At 38.4% G+C, this 23,037-nt stretch overlaps 1 protein-coding gene across 1 annotated transcript in view; it reads left to right on the top strand.

The window, feature by feature from the left end:
• Window positions 1–23,037, top strand: part of TACR3 (tachykinin receptor 3) — an 82,725-nt gene that overhangs the window by 18,986 nt on the left and 40,702 nt on the right. Inside the window, exon 5 of the mRNA XM_020284483.2 lies at window positions 2,834–3,705. Within this exon, the coding sequence (XP_020140072.2) occupies window positions 2,834–3,705 (872 nt within the window). The remainder of the gene's footprint in view (window positions 1–2,833; window positions 3,706–23,037) is intronic.

The raw sequence follows: 23,037 nt of genomic DNA on the forward strand, positions 1-23,037 counted from the left end.
AAAAAAAATAAAAAAATAAAAAAACCAAATAAAATTTAGAAGAAATAAAATTTTCTAAACATAATACTTCATAATAAAATACATAAATACATCTTTGTCATTGGGAATAAACAGTAAGCACCCACATACATGATTGTAATTTGTATTACACTTATGCAATCAAACAGATTTAGTTTGTTGTTATCTGAAACCTATTAACATCGCCTGCCAAGTTGTCTGCCATGCTCACCTCATCTCCCAGCATCCTCATGGGTTTGCATAGGTGCAGGCTCACACACACTCGCAAGCTTTAAATTCCAAAGTATAGGGTCCTATGCTTTAAGAATTAGCTTCTGGTGTTCTACCATTTCTTCTGCTCTTTTGCCCCTTCCCTCGGTGACCCCATGCTAAGACTTCTGGAGTTCTTAAGGTAAGAGAAGGTGAATGAGGAAGGATTAGGAAACCAGCTGAATAAGTTTAGATAAGAACAGGATTCAGAATCTGGAGCTACAATGAGAAGGTTATTCACCAAATTGTCTTTTAAGTCAGGAAACCTCACCTTCAGTCATTATCTTCTAAACCTACTGATTTTGAAGGCATGCACCTCTGGTAAGTCTATCTTCATTTCTGGAACTTCATTCTGTCCTCAGAAAGAAAATTTTAAGGAGAAGTTGGCAGAATCCAGTGGGCACAACATCCTCCTATGCAGTTAAACACTCCCATGTTTCACTATACTTTCCTATTTCTATACTAGCTTTAATGTCAAAAACACTGCTAGCCTACAGGCTCTATGAGGATAGGGTTAATATCTGACTGCTTCATTGCTATATTCCCAGTACCTGCCTCAGCACCAGAAAGGAAGTTTACCAATACATATCTAAGAAATTACAGACAATAAATGAGTACCGACTACCCTATGGGATCCAGAGAGAGTCTCTCTACATAAGGCAGATCTAAGAAGGAGACTCATGCGCTGAATCCCCCTCTTCCTCCGAAAGAAAGAAACTCTTTAAAACCTCTTTCATTGTATCTACTTCTAATTTCATTATTATGACAATAGTTATCATCATAACCATCTTATAATATCCCTTCTACTTCTATTTAAGCCCAACGAAGACAGAAATGTAGAACTATCATACTCTGTATTATAAATAAAGCAACAATGTAAAATGAATGTATTTCTACAAAACTAAATAATTTACGTTAAAAATTTGATCTAAATAGACTTAATTACTCTGCCATCATATAAACTATTTTATAATCTTGAATAAGTGCTGTGTGTCATACAAAGAGATTTATTGTTTTAAATTTCTCTTTGATATCATTGGGGAAGGAAAAGGCTTTCATTTGTATTAATAACTCAAGTAATTTCTAGTTGGTAAACTGGAAAAAGGAAGTAATCTTTCAAAAGAAACTGGTTTAGTTTACAATTAGTAAGCAGAAATTGTGAAATTTGATTGACTTTACTTATGATGTATCACGTATTTTCATGGGCCTCTCTGGGAAGAAACAGGAAAAATAACATTTGATAAATATCATGTATAGCATGCATTTATTTTGAAGCAGGTTTTTGTCAAGGCTGTGATTACTATCAGGTTGCTTAAAATTATTACTATAACTACCTCTTTAGACATAAAAACTGTTAGAAGGAAAACACTCTTCATTAATGGTCTCCTTAAGTTCATTTGTGCAATAATAACAACACAGTTTTTGAAGAGTATGTTCTGAACTGGAAAACTAAAGAATGCAGAATGTCTACAAATCACAAGCTACCTTCTCTTGATAAAACTTGCTGCTCAGATTCATTTCATCTGAAAATGTCTGGATGTAATGCACAATAATAACTAGAGGGAAGAGTGCTAACATTTTTTGAGATCTTCCTCCTGCCTGGTTGTTGAAGGAAGTCTGTTGAAACTACTTATCCCACGCTTACTCTTTAAATTAGATTTTTTTTAACTCTTCATTTTCAAATGAGTAAACAGAGGTTCAAATAATTCAAGTATATTCAGGAGGTTGCTATAAATGTGTTTAACCTTAAATTTATACATCTGCCTCCAAAACACTAATAAACGAGAGTTTGGGCTCTAGAACCTCCTGATTAATTTTGATCTAAGCACAAACTATGTCCTTCCAGCTTGCACTTTGCCCAATTCTTTAGCCCACATGCTCAGAAGCAAAGCTCAGAAGCCCAGGAAACCAAAGTAATTTCTTTAGTTAGCACATCTTCATCATTGTGTTAGCACATCTTCATCATTGTGTCAGGCCTTGAAACCCAAGGCACCAAATGTCTGGAATTCTATAACCAAGTATATGTATGTACAGTGCTCACAAGATGCATTCAACCCAGGAAAACGTAGGGATCCGAGTCTTGTCGTCCTGTTTCAAGAAAACTTCCATCTCTGAATTTCTGATTTACCTAGCGTGCGTTATGACGTTCCATCCTGAACGGAATTCTCCAGGAGAAATCAATCTATATGCCTGCAGGGGATGGGGCTGAGAGGACTGACTGGGCAGAGGGCTTAGAGAGAGAGGAGAAATGAGTGGACATCAAAAGTGGGAGCAAGAGGAAAAAGGATCTGAGATGTGAAAATACAAACACAGGAGCAGAAAGTGGAACGAAATTCCAAAATCCAGTGACCCCTAAATGTGTGGCTCGCTGTGCCCGCCACCTGCAGCAGGCTCCATCCCCGCGCACTCTCTGAACCCCCCTGGGCCCCTGCCTTCGCCGCGTGGGTGAATGGCCGGGTCGGCATAGCAAAGAACAGCCCACTATCCGTGTCTGAGAGCAGGAACCGCAGCAAAACATCCTGAAGTTGGAAGAGGGAAAAGCATCTTGGACAGGTTTTAAGCGCAGCCAGTAAGCGCAGCCCTCTCCGGGCGAGGGCACGACGCCCTGAGGGCTGGCTGCAGGGAGGGAGCGCGCACCCCAGCCCGCGAGGGGCCGCCCGCCCCGCGGCCGCGGCCGCGACGTCACCAGCAGGGGGCTGGGGGCCGCCCAGCGCGCCCGCCCGCGGGGTCCTCAGCCCGGCAGCCCGCGGCCCAGAGCCACCCGCGCCCGCCTCGGGCCAGCCTGCCGTCTCCCTCTCCCCGGCCGGCCGTCGGGCGCGTCCGGAGCGAGTGCGGCTTCCGCGCCCAGCACCCGCGGACCGAGCCCCGCGCCCTCTCCCGCTGCGGGCGGCCGAGCGCCCCGCAGGCGGCAGGAAGCGCGGGCTGCGGCGGGTCCCGCGCGGCGACCCCCACGATGGCCTCGCCCGAGAGCGGGGCCGCCGGGGCCGGGGGCGCCCAGAACCTGAGCGCGGCGCTCGCCGCGGGGCCCGAGTGGCTGCAGCTGCTGGCCGCGGCCGGCGCCGCGTCCCCGTCCGCCGCGGCCCCCGCGCCCGCGCCGCCGCGCGCCAACCTCACCCACCCGTTCGTGCAGCCGTCCTGGCGCGCCGCGCTCTGGGCCCTGGCGTACGGCGCCGTGGTGGCCGTGGCCGTGCTCGGGAACCTCGTCGTCATCTGGATCGTGCTGGCCCACAAGCGCATGAGGACCGTCACCAACTACTTCCTCGTGAACCTGGCTTTCTCCGACGCCTCCACGGCCGCCTTCAACACGCTGGTCAACTTCATCTACGCCCTGCACGGCGAGTGGTACTTCGGCGCCGGCTACTGCCGCTTCCAGAACTTCTTCCCCATCACGGCCGTGTTCGCCAGCATCTACTCCATGACGGCCATCGCGGTGGACAGGTGAGGGCACGGGGACAGGCAGCGGGCGGGAAAAGAGCTGGGCAGGGGGACGTGGTTACTAAGGAAACGTGGCAAAAAGGGGTCCACAGAAGTAAAGAATTTTGGAAAAAGGAGGTCACTGACCCTTTCCTGGCCCCCTACCCCAAGGGCCTCTCTGACTCACGTCCTAAGCCCCTGAGCCCTACAAGGGCATCTAGAGGGACTGGAGGTGGCGAATGAGGGAGAGGTGAAACTGCCATTCCAAATAGGACAAACTTAGCTAGAAACATTTAACACTAGCAGACTTTCTCAAATGGCTTCAGACCATTACACAAAATTTATATTCTCTTCAAAAGGTACTTCTGTGTCCTGTCAGTCACTGGCAGAGAAATGGACAGTGAGTCACCCTCCACGCTTTCCTCCCGGTGTGGTCTGCTGGCCCTCATCCCTACAAGTCCCCATTCCTTAAATTTGCCCCAAGGCCAACACTCCTGTGGCCCCCCAGTCTCAGAGGATCTATCAGAGGCAGCAAGCTTCCTCCAAAAGACTGCTGTCAACTAGTAGTTTCCATGAACTGTGTAAAACCTGTGCCTGGATGTGTGTGACCACATCTTTCAGATAATGGGCAACATCAAGCCTAAGGAATAAGTGGTTTAAAAATGAGACACACAAGATAATTTTTTAGAATGTTCTTCCATCTACAGTTGGGATTCTGAGATGCTTAAACAATAGGAGCTAAATGAACCCCAAACATTTGTTCCCATGTTTAAGTTTTTAAAAATTTTGTGTGCATTTGCTTTCTCATATTGAACATTATGAAATATAGATACTTATGGAACGGCAATAATGAATCCCTACCTGTGATGGAAAGCTGCTTACACTTTAGTTCAATAGTGTGGTAAAAATGCCCCGGAACAGTGGAGTCCAGTCTCAGCTTTGTGATGGGCAGCTGCATGGAGGTCATGTCACTTTAACTTCAAGTCTCAGTGTTCTCCTTTGTGAAAAGAAAATAGCACTTTTTTTACATTAACAACCCTGTTTCAAAATGAAGTGTTTAAATATTAATTCTTACCACATTTTAGCTGCCATTATGAGAAAAAAATAAGAAAAATATAAGTCATTTCCATAAGTCCATCCTCAGTGTTTACTATTTTGAGATAGCATGTAAATATTAACGACATAAATATATAGAAATATTTTCATATGCCAGGCCCAGAGGATTAGGTTGAAGGACCAGTCAGTGGCTAGTAGCCACTAACTAGGATAAATAAACACAAAATCACGCTTTGTAAAAGCCTCTGAAATTGTCAGTTTTCCCATTCTCCTTTGTCTCTGGTTTTCCACACATATTCACCCCTCCATTTCAGCTAGGGATAGAAGTGGGTGCAAAGAAATGAACAAAATCAGACCCAGGGAGGGGAACAAGTGAAATTGCCACTAATTTTACTCCACAAAGAGAAATGAATGTTCCTTTGGTTTTAGCATCTCCCTTTTCTGTTTTGATTTCTTTCTTTTTTATTTCTTCTAAGTATGTGGTTTTTATTGTTGTGATCAAGGGAGAGGTATTAGCATATAATGTTATAAAATGCTTACAATCTTCTTGAAATGTTGATAATACTATACAAAAGATAATGAAAACTTTAGTGCATGGGAATCCGGTATTTCACTTTGGAAGAAAAAACTTTTTTTTTTCCTTTTTCTTCCACTAACATCTCTGAAATGGTCTCTCGAAGCTATTTTAGCTGATCATGTAGTACTATGTTATTACACTCAGTGGTTTGACTTAATAGATACTTTACTATTTAATATTTTCTATTTCTTTATTAGAAACATTTCATTATTAAAAAGTATAAAAAATTTTGGAGCATATAATTTGCTATAAAATCTTAAGGACACTCAGATCAAATACTGAAAGTCTCTTTTAGCATTTAATTTAAAAGAATACTCTTACTTGAGCAGTTGATAAAAAGAGATAGACAAAAATCTATTTAAGATAATTTTAGAATCAAAGATTATATAAATATAACAGTAAACTGTCAATAGTTTACCAACCTATAGAATGTTTCTGCATTGGTGTCTTATCAAATGTAAACTGGAAAAACTGTCCCTGTGGTATTTGCAGTCATTTTATAGGTTAAAGTTTTTATAGGTTAAAGTTAAACCTTGTGAGATTGATATATCTGACTCACATGCCTTTGAATTTGTTTGCATGGACTTATTGCCTTAGTTAGCTGAGAATATAGTTAACAGTATATGCTCACAGAAATTATTTTTTCCTATGCAATGAATGCTTTATTGAAATTATAAAGGTTAAATAATCCATAATTGGTTCTCATTGATAAAGGATCAAATCATTTAAGCTGCAGTATGAACACTTCAATTCTTTAATTTTGAATGGTTTCTATGCCCATATAATATAAATTGAATTGCATTATCTCAGCCTGAATGGAAAAATATATTCAGTTCACTCTGTCCATCTGCCCAAAACCAAAAGATCCCCTGAGCTTGAAAACAGTTTCAGCTGTGACTCAGGCACATACGGCTTTCCTTCAGCCACAGTAAAATGCTTGCAGCCTCTCATGACTCTTAAAGATTTTAGATACGAAAGGATAATAGATATTTCCTTAATAAACACCTATATCTTACAATTGGAGAACTTTAAGCCAAATGGTTACACATTTAATATAAGAGTTTTCCTTGAAATGTTCAGTACTCATTCTACACTGGGAAAATTGCTTGCTTTCTATATTCAATTTCTAAATAATATTAAATACTAACAACTCTACTAAAGATGTGAATAAGGTTCTGGTCTTATTCTGAAGCATGCTTCCTTCTGCTTTGTTACAAATTCCTGCAAAACTACTTTTCTGTTGACTAAGAATCCATCTTTCCTTTCTGCACATTTTCTTCTTACCTGGAAGATCACTTCACCACCACCCCATTGCCTACACACACACACACACACACACACACACACACACACACGGTGTTGGAATTATTTGCCAATGAAGATTTACTTTTCTCTCCATTATCTTTCCCCAATTTGTCATTTTGAAATGTAACATAAAGGGAGAGGGGATGGGGATATTCACACCTAATGGGTGCGGTGCGCACTGTCTGGGGGATGGACACGCTTGAAGCTGTGACTCGGGTGGGGCAAAGGCAATATACGTAACCTAAACATTTGTACCCCCATAATGTGCTGAAAAAAAAAAGAAAAAAAAAGGAAATGTAACATGTAGCTATAACATTGATCTAAAAGATATTAAGTCAAGATCTTCAAGTAGAATCAAGATTCAAACCATTGCTTTACTCCAGGGCCTGTGCTCCTCTTAACCTCTAAACTATAGTGCCTCCTAACAAGTGCTGAAACTGCAGTGTTTGATTAGACAAAGTCATTACCTTCAAGCAAGTTAGAATGTGGCACTGGCATATATATATCTATCTTACATATACACATAACACATCTTACATATATATTACCTATGTTTCTATTGACAACATAGAAAGAAAATTATTAATAGAGCAGTTAATACAATGCAAATATTGTGATTTCTATTCACTTTTGGCATATATGACTTAACATATGGTTATAGTAGAAAATAGTTAAATATCTTCTTCCATTTTCTAAGCACATGTTTTGAGCTTAAGTTAAAAATTGTAGGAAGTTTTATTAACATATAGTAAAGAAAAATTTCCAGTCACATAGTTCAGTATTGATCTGAATATTTAATTAAAGAACTTTAAAAATTACATTCACTTTTTCTTACTTGTAAACCTTAAGGAAATAGTTAACTGTGTTTTATCTAATAATACAAAAACATTAACAAAGACAGAAAATATATTTTACATTTTTTAAACCTATGGACATACCTGACATGAATAATTATGAAAAGGAACCTTTAACCAAACTAAATAATAGTCATAATAGCTAAGTAGATAAAAATTGATATTATATGCAATTCTATTTTTTTCAATTTCTTTAGCTAGCTTCTATTTCACTCTTTTCCATAAAGCTATTTTATGCAAAGTATTCATAGAACTTCTATGGAGGGCTTTTGAAATTTATTATGAACAGATAAAAATATACAGTCATGAAAAATAGTGAGGCTTCAATCTGATAGACTGTCTAAATGTACTGTGGTAAATCTTACATCATTGCTATAAGTATTGTAGATATAAATGCTTTGGTAAATTCTTTAAAAATCCTTTATCAGTCTTTAATTTGAGCCAATCTCATTCCTCTTCACTCTAAGGAAAGTCACTGACCATGCAGTTAATATTCTTTATTAGTTTTACAGTCATATTTGACTTATTATTTAGCCCAGATGATAAACTTGATAGTCTAAGATCAATTGCTTTGTATTTTTTAATTATTTACAAAATAATAACTAAAACTATGTTTTGGGAAATATTGCTTGCAGGAAATTTATACTAAACTTTTGGCTCTTTCTACAATTTGAAATTATTATTAAGGATTTAAAAATATCCCATTTTCATCCACTAAAATTACTTCTCTAGGGAACTATGAAAATTTTGTTAAAATTACAGTGTTAATTCTTATAAAATTAATCATGAGCACACAGTGAAAGCAAAAAATATATATTAATTGAATGGATGAACACAAGATCATCACTGAGGAAGATGTAATCAGAGGTGGCTCTTATTTAAATAGTAGAACTCCAGTTGATATCAAGGTTACATTAATCATACTGGAAAAGAATATGTTAAGGGAGGTTGCAGTGTATTTAACAGGCAGTGTTAAAAAAAACCCCTAAATATGTAACATACTATTATACACTAAAGAAAAGATATAATCTCAGTGTAAAAAGAAGAAAAGACATAAATAGAAAGTTCACAAAAGAAATGAAAATATCTGATGGATGACTGATTAAAGAAAATATGGTATACATACATAATGAAATACTATTCAGCCATAAAAAAGAATTAAATCATGTTCTTTGCAGCAACATGAATAGAACTGGACACCATTATCTTAAGTGAAACAACTCAGTCACAGAAAGACAAATACTGCATATTCTTAATTATAAGTGGAAGGCAAATAGCATGTACATATGGACATAGAGTATGGAATGACTGACAATGGAAACTGGGAAAGGTGAGGGGTTGGAGGGGGTGGATGGTAAGAAATTACTTAACGGGCACAATGTACATTATTCTGGTGATTGACGGGAAAACCTCCACCCCAGGGCCCCATGGCTGAACTCACTGCTGATTGGATGTAAAGCTTGTTGCTGATTGGATATGTAAAGCTTTTTGCTGATTGGATGCTGTTTGAATCCCACCGCTGATTGGATAACTCCTCATGCTCATAGTTGATTGGCTGTGTGTAACCCCAAGAATTGTATAAAACTGGAGGAGAACAAGGAAGGGGTGCTCAGAATTTGATGGCATGCCCCCGAGCCCGCCGGCGGAATAAAGGCAGATTCTCTGACTCTCTGTGTGCCCCTCGGTTCTTTCCCTGGTCAGTCACTGTTAACACTTTGTTACACTTGCTGTACACTTGCCGGAACAGATGGACACACTAAAAGCCCCAACTTTACCATTATGCACTATATCCATGTAGCAAAATTACACTGCTACCCCATAAATTTCTACAAATAAAAAAAGGTCTAATAAGCACAAAACTATCAGTTGTTTATATTCTATATTTCCATTTCCTGTCTGCTATTTGCTCTTCAAGCCACTTGAATCTGAGTTCTTTTCCCAAAACTCTCTCAAAGAGCCATATTGTGAAATCTGGTGGGTATGTCAGCCTTCACCTTCTTTGACCTTTGAGAAGTATTCCAGGTGGCCACTGCCTGGAAATTTCTCCAGAAGCACCTATGGTTAAATATTTATCGTCATACAACTCAACAGGTATTTCTTGATTACCTTCTAAATGCTAGATACTGTGTAGGTATGGGACATAATGAGATAACATAGATATGACCCATAAGCTTATGAAACTATAATTAATATCTCTAGTTTAAACTCCTCAGCTGTATTCAAGAGTTCTAAATCCAACAACTTACTCAACATCTCTGTTCGAGTGTCTAATAGACATCTCAGATTGACACATTCCAAACTGTCATTCCCTCCAAAACTTACTCCTGCAGTCTTCTGAGGTCAAAAATACGAATTTCAGGTCAAAACTCCTGGAAGAATTCTTGACTCATCTCTTCTTTCATACTCTATATCAAATCCATCAGCAATTCTAATCATCTCTACTTTTAAATTATTGTAGGATCTAATCACTTCTTAAAACCTCTACTGCTGCCATCTTAGTCCAAGCCAGTATCATTCTTTTTCATCTAAATTACAATACTTGCCTGCTTTCCCTACTCCTACTCTTATTCCCCTTTAGTTGTTCTCGGCATAACACCAGAGCAATTCTATTAGTAAGAGTCAGATATATACCCCCTTTACAAATCATTCAGTGGCTCCCCAACTCTCTCAGGGTGGAAACCAAAGTTCTTACAATGGCTCACAGGAATTTATACTAACTGGCCCTTTGTTATTCTCTGATCTTACCTTCTATACTCACCACTCCACCACTCTGCTCCACAATCGCTGTTCTTCGTTTCATCAATATACTAGGTGGGTTTTCACTCGGGACCTTGCATGTCTGTATGAAATGCTCTTCCTACAAATACCCACATTGCTCATTCCCTAGACTCCTTCTGGACACTAACTACTATATAAAATTGCTTTATTTTTTCTTTATTGCATCTATTACCTTCTAAAATACTATATAATTGGCTCATCTGTAATGTTTATTGTTTTCTTTGTCTCTCCTAAAGTTGCAAGTTCCATGAGAACAAGGCTAGACATATATAAATTGAATGAATGAATAATAAATGGAAATGTGTTGTAATCATGAGAACACATAATGGGAAAGTATGCTTATAGTGTTAGATCAGAAAAACTGAAATTGTAGAAGTGTTTTTAATGTTCTTTACTTTATAAAAAAAATTTTAAAATCTCATAGTTATGTTGTTAAAATTTAAATAAGAAAACATTAAATGCTATACAACCTTATGCATGACGCTCATGTTCATGTTAAGCTGAATCATCAATAGAAAAAAACAGCTGGCCGGGCGCTGTGGCTCACGCCTGTAATCCTAGCTCTTGGGAGGCCAAGGCGAGTGGATTGCTCAAGGTCAGGAGTTCAAAACCAGCCTGAGCAAAAGCGAGACCCTGTCTCTACTATAAATAGAAAGAAATTAATTGGCCAACTGATATATATATATAAAAAATTAGCCGGGCATGGTGGCGCATGCCTGTAGTCCCAGCTACTCGGGAGGCTGAGGCAGGAGGATCGCTTGAGCCCAGGAGTTTGAGGTTGCTGTGAGCTAGGCTGACGCCACGGCACTCACTCTAGCCTGGAAAACAAAGCGAGACTCTGTCTCAAAAAAAAAAAAAAAAAGAAAAAAAGAAAAAAACAGCTGAGGGGTTTCAAATGAGCATAAAGAACAATTTTGAAAAAATCAAACAAAAGATGCTATGCACTTATGAAATATAGTATTTGTTATATAAGTACTATTACTTAGAATTCCCAGATGTATAAACCCACTGAAATTAAAAGATGTCATAATGCCATGTGTATTGACTTCCATACCTTCAAATTGAATGTATATATCAAAGTAGTTTTTTTCCAATAATTAACCAAACGGTGTAAGATAAATTCAAATCTCTTAAACTGCGAATTATGTTTTCATTAACTTAAAATATTTTAAATGTTAAATAAAAAAATGTTTTAAGTATATCTTCAATAATAATGTATAAACTCTAGTTTCATGTTGAAGACACTAGAATTTCAGAATCGAACAAAAGGAATGTAATCCAATATTGTATTGGAAAAATTACAGATTGAAATATCTTTCCTATACAAGAAATTACTGGCAATCTCCATTCATCAGTCATAGAGCCATTGCTGATAAATACATTCATGAATAGGAGGGAAATAGGACTCCTCGGAAACGAACAAAAGAATACTACCTTTAAAGTCTTAGGAGTCCACAAGTAGAATACATATGCTAAAGATAAAATAATTTGCATGAAAAAATTATGAAGTCTAAACATGCACTTCTTGCTACACACAAATTTCAGTTACCGAGGTTTATTTAAATAACTCAGGTCCTCCCAACAATATGGCTCAAATTTCAGTTATCATGTCATATTGAGTGTATTTGCATAAAGTACAAACTTAGCTGCCAGCTCTTTAGTCTATGAATGGCTCTACAAATAACAGACTTACGTCATCATCAGTGACCAATTACATTTTTTCTTTTAAAATCTGTCACTGATCATCTGTTAAGTTCACACACAAACAGCAAAGCATGTAGTTGTCTTGCCTAATTGTCTTCCAGTGACAAACTCATATGACATTTCAAAAATGGCTAATCAAAAGAGAGACTTACCAACAAAGATGAAAGTGTGGTGAAGAAATGCAATGTGATGAGACTGAGACCGAAACTTGAATCCCACATAAATGGAGTTACAGAAGAATAGCTAAGGGCGGGAATGCGGACAGTGTCACGTATGGAAACTCCAGATACGCAGCCTGAGGGAATTAGCTAAGGTGAACTTATCAAGGTAAATGAGGAAACTGGTAGTGACAGAAGGGAAGATGTCTCAGAGTAAATGGCATCGCAAAAATCCTCACATAAAAAGACCCATAAAGATATTTCACCACTTTGAAAGTGCAAAGGATAAAATATTGGAAGTTGGGGGAGGATCAAGATGGCAGACGAGAAACACCGCCAGAAAGAGTGTCTCTGCAGAAAAGACAGATTCTAGCAGAAATTAGAAAAAAGAAGCAAGAAGGCAAGCATACAGCAGACGAGGGCCAGAAGGAGGGGTACCTGAGACCCCGGGAGACTCCATGGGAGGAGGCTGCGGAAGAGAACTGGAAGCTGAGACCGCTGGAGCAGCCTGGAGACTAGCGGGAAGGGTAGGTGGATAAAACACATTTCCCCTCCCCTGCATTTGGGACTGCTGGTGGGCTCCCCAGCGGGTGGAGAGACCTGCAGACACCAGCCCAGAGTTGGCCGCCACCAGGTAGCGATGAGCCTATAGTGGACGCGGCACCAGGCTCCCAACTCCCTCCGGGCACCTCCGTGTGCACAGACCCGAGCCGCGCAGCAGGCACCATATTGCCTCCTCCTCCCCTCCGCCGACCCTACCCGCGGCTGCCCAGAGAGACAATACAGCCACCAGCCGGAGGCACCTCCAGGGAACAGGACCTTCCCTTTTGGGACCCTACAGCTGACTAAGGGGAACTCAGACTGTGAGCTCCCTACCCGCCAGCCCTCCTAGGTGCTGCTGGCACGGTGTTCCCAGGAGAACGGTGCCGACTCAGAGGCTGAGAGACACAGACACAGCTTGGGCTCCCTGTGGGTGAATTGGGACCGGAAATCCTCTCCCTTGTGGGGATACAGTTTGAACTCTGGGACCCAGAGGTCGTACCTGTAGACCAGATCCCGTGCACCGAGGTCTAGCGTTGCCTGGAGCACAAAAGGGATATTTGTGAACAGCCTGCTGAGCTGTGTGTGCCTCCAGGGGCAGATCAGCATCCAAGAGGGCAACCCTCCCACCAAAGGGAGGCCGTGCGCCCAGCCCAGGCAGCGTTTCTGTGCAGGGAACCTCCCCGCCAGCATCACAATCCGGGAAGACCTGGTGACGTGTGGTCTGCCCTGCTGGCAGAGGCCCAGGAGTAGCTGCAGAGTTGGGGAGGGTGGAAAGAAGCGAGGCCTGATCCAGACTGCGGGCTCAGACAGCCCCACCCCACACGCAGACTTTCTGGCTGAGCAGGACCATTCCAGCCCCGTCCTGACAGCTTTTCCTGGAAGCAAAGAACAGAACTTTGACCTCTGCTACGGCATTGGTGGTGCCTGAGGGCAGGGTTATCCAACCTAGCTCAGCCCAGAACAAGAGCTGATAACAGGACACAAAAACGACAGCATAGCCTGTTCCTCCAAGCAAGCGCGACCTACTGACAGGGACGGCATCTTGCACAGCCTTTTCACGGCACCCACTGACTCATTATACAGGGAGTGGTCGAATCTCACCCACAGACACCACCTAACGGCTCAGAAACTAAACAAGGCGCGTGAATATCCAAACAAAAACCTAAAGGAAATAAACAACAACTGATCGACATGGGAAGAAATCAGTGAAGGAACTCAGGAAATATGAAGAACCAAACAGAAAACACACCCCCAAAGAGGAGCACCAGCCCCCTAGAAAAGGACACCAACCCAAATCAGGCAACCAGAATGACAGAAGAGGAATTTCCTATGTGGATCATAAGAACACTCACTGAGCTGCAACAACAACTCAATAACCAACACAAAGAAACCACAAAAAGCCTCCAGGACCTAGAACAAAAGTTCACTAAAGAAATAGACACAATGAAGAAAAGTTTAACCAAACTCTTGGAAATGAAGAATCAATTCAGGGAACTACAGAATACAGTGGAAAGTCTCAAGAACAGGGTAGATCAAACAGAAAAAAGAATCTCAGAGATTGAAGATAATACCCTCCAACTAAATAAAACCATCACAGAGATAGAGCAGAGAAACAAGAGAAAAGAGCAAATCCTACAAGAGATGTGGGATTAAGTGAAGAAACCTAATGTGAGGGTCATAGGGTTACCAGAAGGGGAAGAGGACAACACCCAAGGGTTGGACAAGCTATTTGAAGATATAATAGAGGAAAATTTCCCAGGCCTTGCTCAAAGTCTTGATATACAAGTTCAAGAAGCTCAGAGGACCCCTGGGAGATTCAATGCAAACAGGAAGACGCCACGACATGCAGTCATCAGACTGGCCAAAATATCAACTAAAGAGGCCCTTCTAAGAGCTGTAAGATGAAAGAAGCAAGTGACATACAAGGGAAAGCCAATTCGAATAACACCAGACTTCTCTAATGAGACTTTACAAGCAAGGAGAGACTGGGGCCCCATTCTCACTCTTTTGAAACAAAACAATGCCCAGCCTAGAATCTTATTCCCTGCAAAACTAAGCTTCATATATAAAGGAGAAATAAAGACATTCTCAGACAAGCAAAGTCTCAGAGAATCCACCAAGACAAGACCAGCCCTACAAGAAGTACTCAAAACAGTGCTACGCATAGAACACCATAATAAAAACTCACGAATATAAAAACAACCAAAACCCAAGATTAAAGGCCAGATAATACAATAGCTCAAGAGAGAAATCAAAGCAACAACATCCAACCCAACAGAATGAACAGTAATCTACCTTACCTATCAGTTCTCTCAATAAATGTGAATGGCTTAAACTCTCCACTCAAGAGACATAGGCTGGCTGAATGGATAAGAAAATACAGGCCAAGTATATGCTGTCTTCAGGAAACACATCTAACCTGCAAGGATGCATATAGACTAAAAGTAAAAGGGTGGAGATCAGTATTCTAGGCAAGTGGAAGCCAAAAGAAGGCTGGCGTGGCAGTTCTAATTTCAGATGATTTAGTTTTTAAACCAACAAAAGTAGTGAAAGACAAAGAGGGTCATTATGTAATGGTGAAGGGCACACTTCAACAAGAAGAGATAACAATTTTAAATATTTATGCACCCAACTTAGGTGCACCCAGATTCATAAAGCAAACCTTACTGGATCTAAGCAAATTGATTAATAGCAACTCCATAATCACCGGAGATTTCAACACCCCAGTGACGGCACAAGACAGATCCTCCAAACGGAAAATTAATAAAGAATTAATGGACTTAAACAAAACCTTGGAACAACCGGGTCTGACTGACATCTACGGGACATTCTACCCAAAATCCACTGAATATACGTTCTTCTCATCAGCTCACAGGACATTCTCTAAGATTGACCATATCCTAGGACACTAAGTAAATCTCAAGAAATTTAAAAAAATAGAAATCATACCATGTACCTTCTCAGATCACAGTGGAATAAAAGTAGAAATCAACCCTAACAGAAACTCACATTTCTACACAAAAACGTGAAAATTAAACAATCTCCTACTAAATGATTACTTCATAAATGAAGAAATCAAGATGGAAATTAAAAAATTCTATACTCCTACACTGCTGGTGGGACTGCAAATTAGTTCAACCTCCGTGGAAAGCAATATGGAGATACCTTAAAGCGATACAAGTGAATCTACCATTTGATCCAGCAATCCCATTGCTGGGCATCTACCCAAAAGATCCAATGACACTCTACAAAAAAGACACCTGCACTCGAATGTTTATAGCAGCACAATTCATAATTGCAAGGCTCTGGAAACAGCCCAAGTGCCCATCAGTCCAAGAATGGATTAATAAAATGTGGTATATGTATACCATGGAGTACTATTCAGCTCTAAAAAACAATGGTGATATAGCACATCTTATATTTTCCTGGTTAGAGCTGGAACCCATACTATTAAGTGAAGTTTCCCAAGAATGGAAAAACAAGCACCACATATACTTACCAGCAAATTGGTATTAACTGAACAGCACCTAAGTGGTCACATAGGTACTGCAGTAATAGGGCATTGGGCAGGTGGGAGGGGGCGGGTATATACATATATAATGAGTGAGATGTGCACCATATGGGGGATGGTCATGCTGGAGACTCAGACTTGTGGGGGGAGGGGGGGAAATGGGCATTTATTGAAACCTTAAAATCTGTACCCCCATAATATGCCGAAATAAAAAAAAAATGTTGGAAGTTAATTCAAATTTAGAAAGGAGTACTTTTTGCCAAGGCCCAGCAAATATACTTGTTCTGCATCATTTCATATGATAAGAAGAATGCAAATGCTGTTCAAACTATCCATGATATAGTTTTTACAAAGCAAAAAAGTTTTGTTTATTAGTGTTTATAATGTTTTAAAATTACACTTCACTAAATAAATATTAGTTTTTTCTATTTTTCATTTCTCTATGCATTCATAACTAAAAGTAAGAGAGTTTTAAATATTTTGATGAAAATTTTAAAGATCACAGGAAAACTAATTTTTCCCACTGACTGCTAAGGTCACTTAGTATGGTTTCAGCACTCTTGGTCATTCTGAATTTCTCACCCCTTTTTTCAAAGTGAGAACTGCCTATATGTCAAATATCACAACCCAGTTGCTGAAGTCTGGTCATCAGTAGATACTTTTCTCTCAGACACTTGCACACTATTTAGCTAATTGACTAATATAGATTGTTCTGATCACCCTACGTTATAACTTATGGGAAATATCTTTTTCAGAGATGTAAATTATGTGGCTTTATCAATAGGATGGAAAGAAAAGAGGAGGGAAGGAAACAACTACCAAAAAAGACAACCCAGAGAAGTATGGATGGGTAAATACTGAAAACTGCTATACATGATCTCAAAAATAACCATATGATCATCTAAGCACATTCTGAAGTACATCCAAGATAACTCAATACCTATTCCTGAGTGAGAATCCTTGGCCAACTATAATATTCAGTACTTTCTTAATATCATAAACAATATCTATTTCTAAGCACGTTATGTGAGAACTATGTGAATTAAACTTTACACACACAAACACACACACACCCCTGTACACAGTTAATCCTTGAATAATGCAGGAATTAGCAGTGCTGACTCCCAGGTAGTCGAAAATCCACACAACATGAACATTCACAACCTTTAGTTAGGTACTGATTTCTTAAATATGCCCACAAAAGCACAAACAATAAAGCAAAAAATTGGCATATTGTACTTCCAAAAAAATTAAAATTTTTTTGCTTTTTAAATACACGATGAAGAAAGTGAAAAGACAAGCCACAGACTTGGAGAAAATATTGTAAATCACATGTCTAGTAAAAGTCTTGTGTCCAGAATGCACCAAAAACTCTTAGGACTTAATAAGAAGTCACATAATCCAGTTTTAAAATAGAGGAAACAAGTTGAAGTCTACACAAAAGACTACTTATTATGTAATTGCATTTATATCAAATTCCAGAAAAGTCAAGGCTGTATCAGGAGAAAATAGCTCAGGATGTCCTGGAGCTGAGCGCGTAACGAGGAGCAGCTGCGGTTGGAGGGAGGGTTTGGGGGGAGGAGGTGATGGGGACGCTCTGAAATTAGGTTGTGTTGATGGTTACATGACTCTAAAACTTTACTAAAAATAAGTGAATCATATATTTTAAATTAGTGTATATTATGGTATGTAAATTGTAACTCAAGAAGTCTGTCCAAAAAAACCCACACTTACCCTTGAGAAAATAACCCAGTTTTAAAATGGGCAGAGGCCTTAAACAGGAACTGTTTATATATTAATGGCAAATAAGTACATGAAAGGTATTTAACATAATTTTTCATTAGGAAAATGTGAATTAAAACCATTCTGGAATATGACCACACACACATTGGAATGGCTTAAATTAAACAATTTGGAAAGAGTGGAACTCTCGTACCCTGCTGTCATGACTACAAAGTGGTACATCCACTATAAAAACAGTTTTGAATTTTCATATAAAGTTAAACATACTTTTACCATATAAGCCAGCATTCCTACTCATATTTACTTTCCCTAAAGAAATGAAAACTGTGTTCACACAAAAGCCTGGACACTGATGCTCACAGAGCTCTATTCATAATTGCTTAAAATTAGAAACAACTGAAATGTCCTGCACAGGATGGATGAACCACACGCTGACACAACCTCAGCAGCGAAAGGAAACACACTCACAGCTGGATAATCCCAGAGATGTTGTGCTGAGTGAAAACAGCCTGTCTCAGAGGTTACCTATTGTCTAATTATATTAATATGACATTTTTCTCAAAAAGAGCAAACCATAGTGGTGGAGAATAGATCAGTGGTTCCCAGGTTTTATGTCAGGAAGAGGGTGTGGATACAAAGGGTAGCATACAGGAGTTCCTTTGTGGTGATGAAACTATCCTGTGTCCTGATTGTGGTGACTGTTATATGAACTTATTCATTTTTTAAAAAGCCTAGATCTGCACATCAATTAAAATAAACTTTACTGTATGTTAATGTAAAAATGAAAAAAAATATGCAGTTGGAATTAACATGCCCCATTATCATGAAATCAAATTTCTTGATTTCTTATAACATTCTTGGTATTAAAATGTTTATGCGAAAGGCTTTACCAAAAGGAAAGATTGTCTCTATAAATATCACAAACATTAGACTTTAATACATATGTTATTAAATGTAAAGAGGACATTTAATGATAAAAGGGATCATTTCAACAGGAAGACGTAACAATCCTAGATTTGTATTAACATTGCTTCAAAAGATACAAAGCAAACTTGATGTAACTAAAATGAAAAATAATCCTCAGTCCTAGTTGGACTATACCTCTCTCAGTAGCCAGTAAAACAAGAAGACAAAACAATAATAATAGCATAACTTAGAAAAGATAAAGAAGATTTGAACAACATGATTAACCAACATATCATAATTAAGAGGAGAGTTTATCACATTAGATGATGCCAACAATTCTCTCCATTTGTTTTGAAATGTTTTATGTATATGCGTTGCTAAAAAAATTTTTTTGTCTGAACTTTTAAAGGTAAGTGAACAAATGATTTGTTTCTTGCCAAATAATATCCTATTATATGTGTACATTCATATGAATGTATGTAAAGGTTTATTTTAATAAAAGCTTGTTCACTTTGAAATTCATTAAGATAATATTTATAATTAACTGATCAATTAGTTTTTCTTACATTTGCTTAAGATATTTATGGAAAACCCAAAATAAAATTTATCCAAAAAAATGCAATTTTGAAAAAGGTTATGTCTTTCTCAAAGGATTTGTCAAAGCAGGAAATGTTCTAGCACCAAAAGCCAGAGTTGAAATTTTATGGATCATGAGCAGCTGTTGCAACTCATCTTTATTTTTCACAGAGAGTAGCCAGACCACTTTTTATATTTGGGACTTATGCACTAGGAGATCTACTATGTCCAGAAGCAAATTGGAAGATAGTGAAATCCATATCATTTCAGACAAATTTCCTTAGCCTGGTTAGTACAATCGAGTAAACATCTGAAGGCTGCACTCTGTCTTCATTGCAAAACTTGAAAATGTGTAAAAGTACATAAAATTCCTGAGACAGCTTAATAAAAACGCCAACAAAAGGAAGAATGACACCAGATACCAGTGAAAATTACAAAATTGAAAAGGCATGCTTATTGAGAGTAGGCAAACAAAAAGTACATCTCAACAAATGTCTATTTTTCAAAAGACACCAAGGTAAACATAAAAGACCCCCTCAATTGCATCAGAAAAAAAGTAAGTGGTAAAGGAGTCTAGTATTAGAGTGGAAAAGAAAACTGATGAGAGATGGCACTAAAAATGTGAGCTTTCAATGGATGCTTCTGAGAATTTTAGCCTCTATAAGAGATAATAAACAGTGATTTTAAAATGTGTTTGGCTGATCTGCTAATGTGAAGAGTTCTTCATTCTTCAGAATCCAATCTTAGCTGTTACTTATGAAATAATCACTCTTAAGGAGACTCTAACATATTTGGGAATCTGGTGAGGGAAGAATGGCAGTAAGAAGCTCACTCAAAAACCTAGGAAAAGCTAATGTAATCACATAAAAGACATTATTTCTTTAAAGGAATAAAATACTGACAATTATTTGGGTGAAATTATATTTCAGATATATTTGACCATTATATTTGACCCTTTCTTTTCAAAGTCCAGAGAATATTGCTCCAGATGAGCCTAAGTATACATTCTTTCCATGCCTACCATTGAGCAAATTATTGTTGTTAAAGAAAGTTGCAGAAGAGGAAATGTTGGTGCCAAAATGAATTCCTAATCACCAATTTCAAATCCATCTTCAGAGAAGCCTAGCAATTCTACCTACTTCTTTTGCCAAACAGGTCTCCTTTATTACAACAATGTTCTAGCATTTTGTTGTTGTTGTTGTTTACTTTCCTCAAACCATTCACTTTATTCAACCCCCAGTGGTAACGCCCTATTCCAAGCCACAAATCATCTTATTCAAATCAAAACATTAGCCAGGTTATTTAATTCCCTGCTTATATTCTTTTCCTCCTCCAGTTCACTCTCTAGACTGAGCCATATACTCTTTTCTAAAGAAAATCTGATTATTTTACTCTGCTGATTAAATCACCTCAGTTACCTTTCCATAGGGGGAAAATAAAAATCTATAACCTGTACTATAACTTTATCTCAAACCACTTTCCCTCTGTACTTTCTATGTTAAAACTGCAGTAGCTGTTCATTACTCAGGAACATAAAGCTTCTCCCATCCCTACCCATTGTATTAGTATTTTGGGGGCTGCCATAATACAGTACCACAAACTGGCTGACTTAAAACAATAGAAATGTATTGTGTAACAGTTCCAGAGCCTGGAAGTTTGAAATCAAGGTGTGAGCCCGGCCATGCTCCCTCAAAAAAACCTGTAGGGAAACCCTTCCTTGCATCTTTCTTCTGGTGGCTTTCTGGGACTCTGTGGTTTTCCTTCCCTTATTGATGTAACACTCCAATCCTCCATCTTCACATGGCATCTCTCTTTGTGTCTCTTTCTGTTTCCAAATTTCCCCTTTATACAAGGACACCAGTCGTATTGGATTAGGACCCGTCCTAGTGCTCTCATTTTAGCTTGATTACCTGTGTAAGAACTGCATTTCCAAACAAGGTCTGTGATATTGGGATTGGGACCTCAATATATCTTTTTTAGAAGGACATAATTCAACCCATTAAAACCCACTGTCAACACAGAAGTTTTTCACATGCTATTTGTTATCCCAGAAATCTTTGCAACCTTGCCTAGCCACCATTCCAAGTTTTGACCCAAAATGACTTTTCTTAGGGAAGACTGATGTACAATCTAAATATGTTTTTCCCACTTAATGCATTCACTTGGCCTTCGTAACACTTGCTTGTCACATTTGTAATTTACACTTTATTGGTGAGATTTTTTGATTAGTATCTATCTACTTCACTCAACTGTGAGCTCTGTTAGGGCCATTTTGTTCACTGTTGTATCATTACAGTGTTTGGAATACTGTGATAGGCATTCAGTGTTTTATTGAGTAAATGAATAATGGATCAGACCAGAAATAACAACCACGGCTTCAATATGTCTACTTTCACTAAAATGTTAGTGAGAACATGGGGTTATTATTTTCATATAATACAAATAAAACAATACTCTACTTGCCAGAAAATAATTTCTCTATATTAGACTAATTGACTAAAAGAACCAATAAGAAATTTGTGGTTTATTTTGAGTTATCTGTGTGATAGTGGCTGCGCAGGGCTATCTAACCCTGCTCATGCCCCTCAATTTCTGTTTTCAGTTTTAAAAAATCAACTGTCTTAATATCCAAATTACATTAATAAAATATCAGGTCAAGCAAAAAAGCAAAAGATTATGATAGAGTCAAGGACTATTCAGCTCAGAACAAAACTTATTACAAGTGCTGTGCTTGGCTCTGGAAACAGTAATAAAGAAATAATTCCTATATTATGACAAATGCTACATGAGTTATAATCAACAGAACTGGGAACAGAAATGCCTACCTACAATTCCTGCCTTCGTAGGTTTGACTATTGTTTTTAATGTTATACATCAATGCCTTTGCATTCAATAGGCAAATGTGACTTTTGATTCTTGGGAAGTCATCTGTACTTTACAATTTTTTTCTCTTTCACAATTTCTAACATGAATGGTTATATTCTAAAGCCATAATCTATATCTGTTAATGTGTTGTCTTGAACTGGCAGAACTAGTTTAGAATTCCAGCTCTTCCCCTTACTACTGGGCCATTATGAACAATCTACTTAATCTTTTTAAGTCTCCATTTCTTTTTCTATAAAATCAAGGTAATAATATTATTTGATTGGTTAGATTATTATGGATATTAAATACATATAATGTATGTAATAAAATGCCTGGGTATTGTTAACAATCAACAAATGTTTCTATTATTATCTTCATCAACAAGCAAAAGAGATAAATTTTAAAGTCTTCCATTTCAAATACATGTGTTTTATTTTTTTTGTATGGTTCAGTTTGTTTTCCTAAGTCAAGGTACTGTTTTTACAATTGTTTTCTTTTCTCTTTTTGTAAGCTTTATTGAGGTATACTTTATATATAAAACATTGCATATATTTAATGTGTACACCTTGATGACTTTGAACATATGTAGACACCTGTGATACCATCACCACAATCAAGGTTCTAAACATATCCATTGCCTCCAAAATTTTCTTGTGTGTGTGTGTGTGTGTGTGTGTGTGTATGGGTTTGTTAAGAACACTTAACATGAGATCTATCCTTTCAACATATTTTAAAGTTCAGGATACCATATTGTTAACTATAGATACTATATTACACAAC

The sequence above is a fragment of the Microcebus murinus genome, chromosome 27 (genome assembly GCF_040939455.1).
Source record: "Microcebus murinus isolate Inina chromosome 27, M.murinus_Inina_mat1.0, whole genome shotgun sequence".
NCBI lineage: Eukaryota > Metazoa > Chordata > Mammalia > Primates > Cheirogaleidae > Microcebus > Microcebus murinus.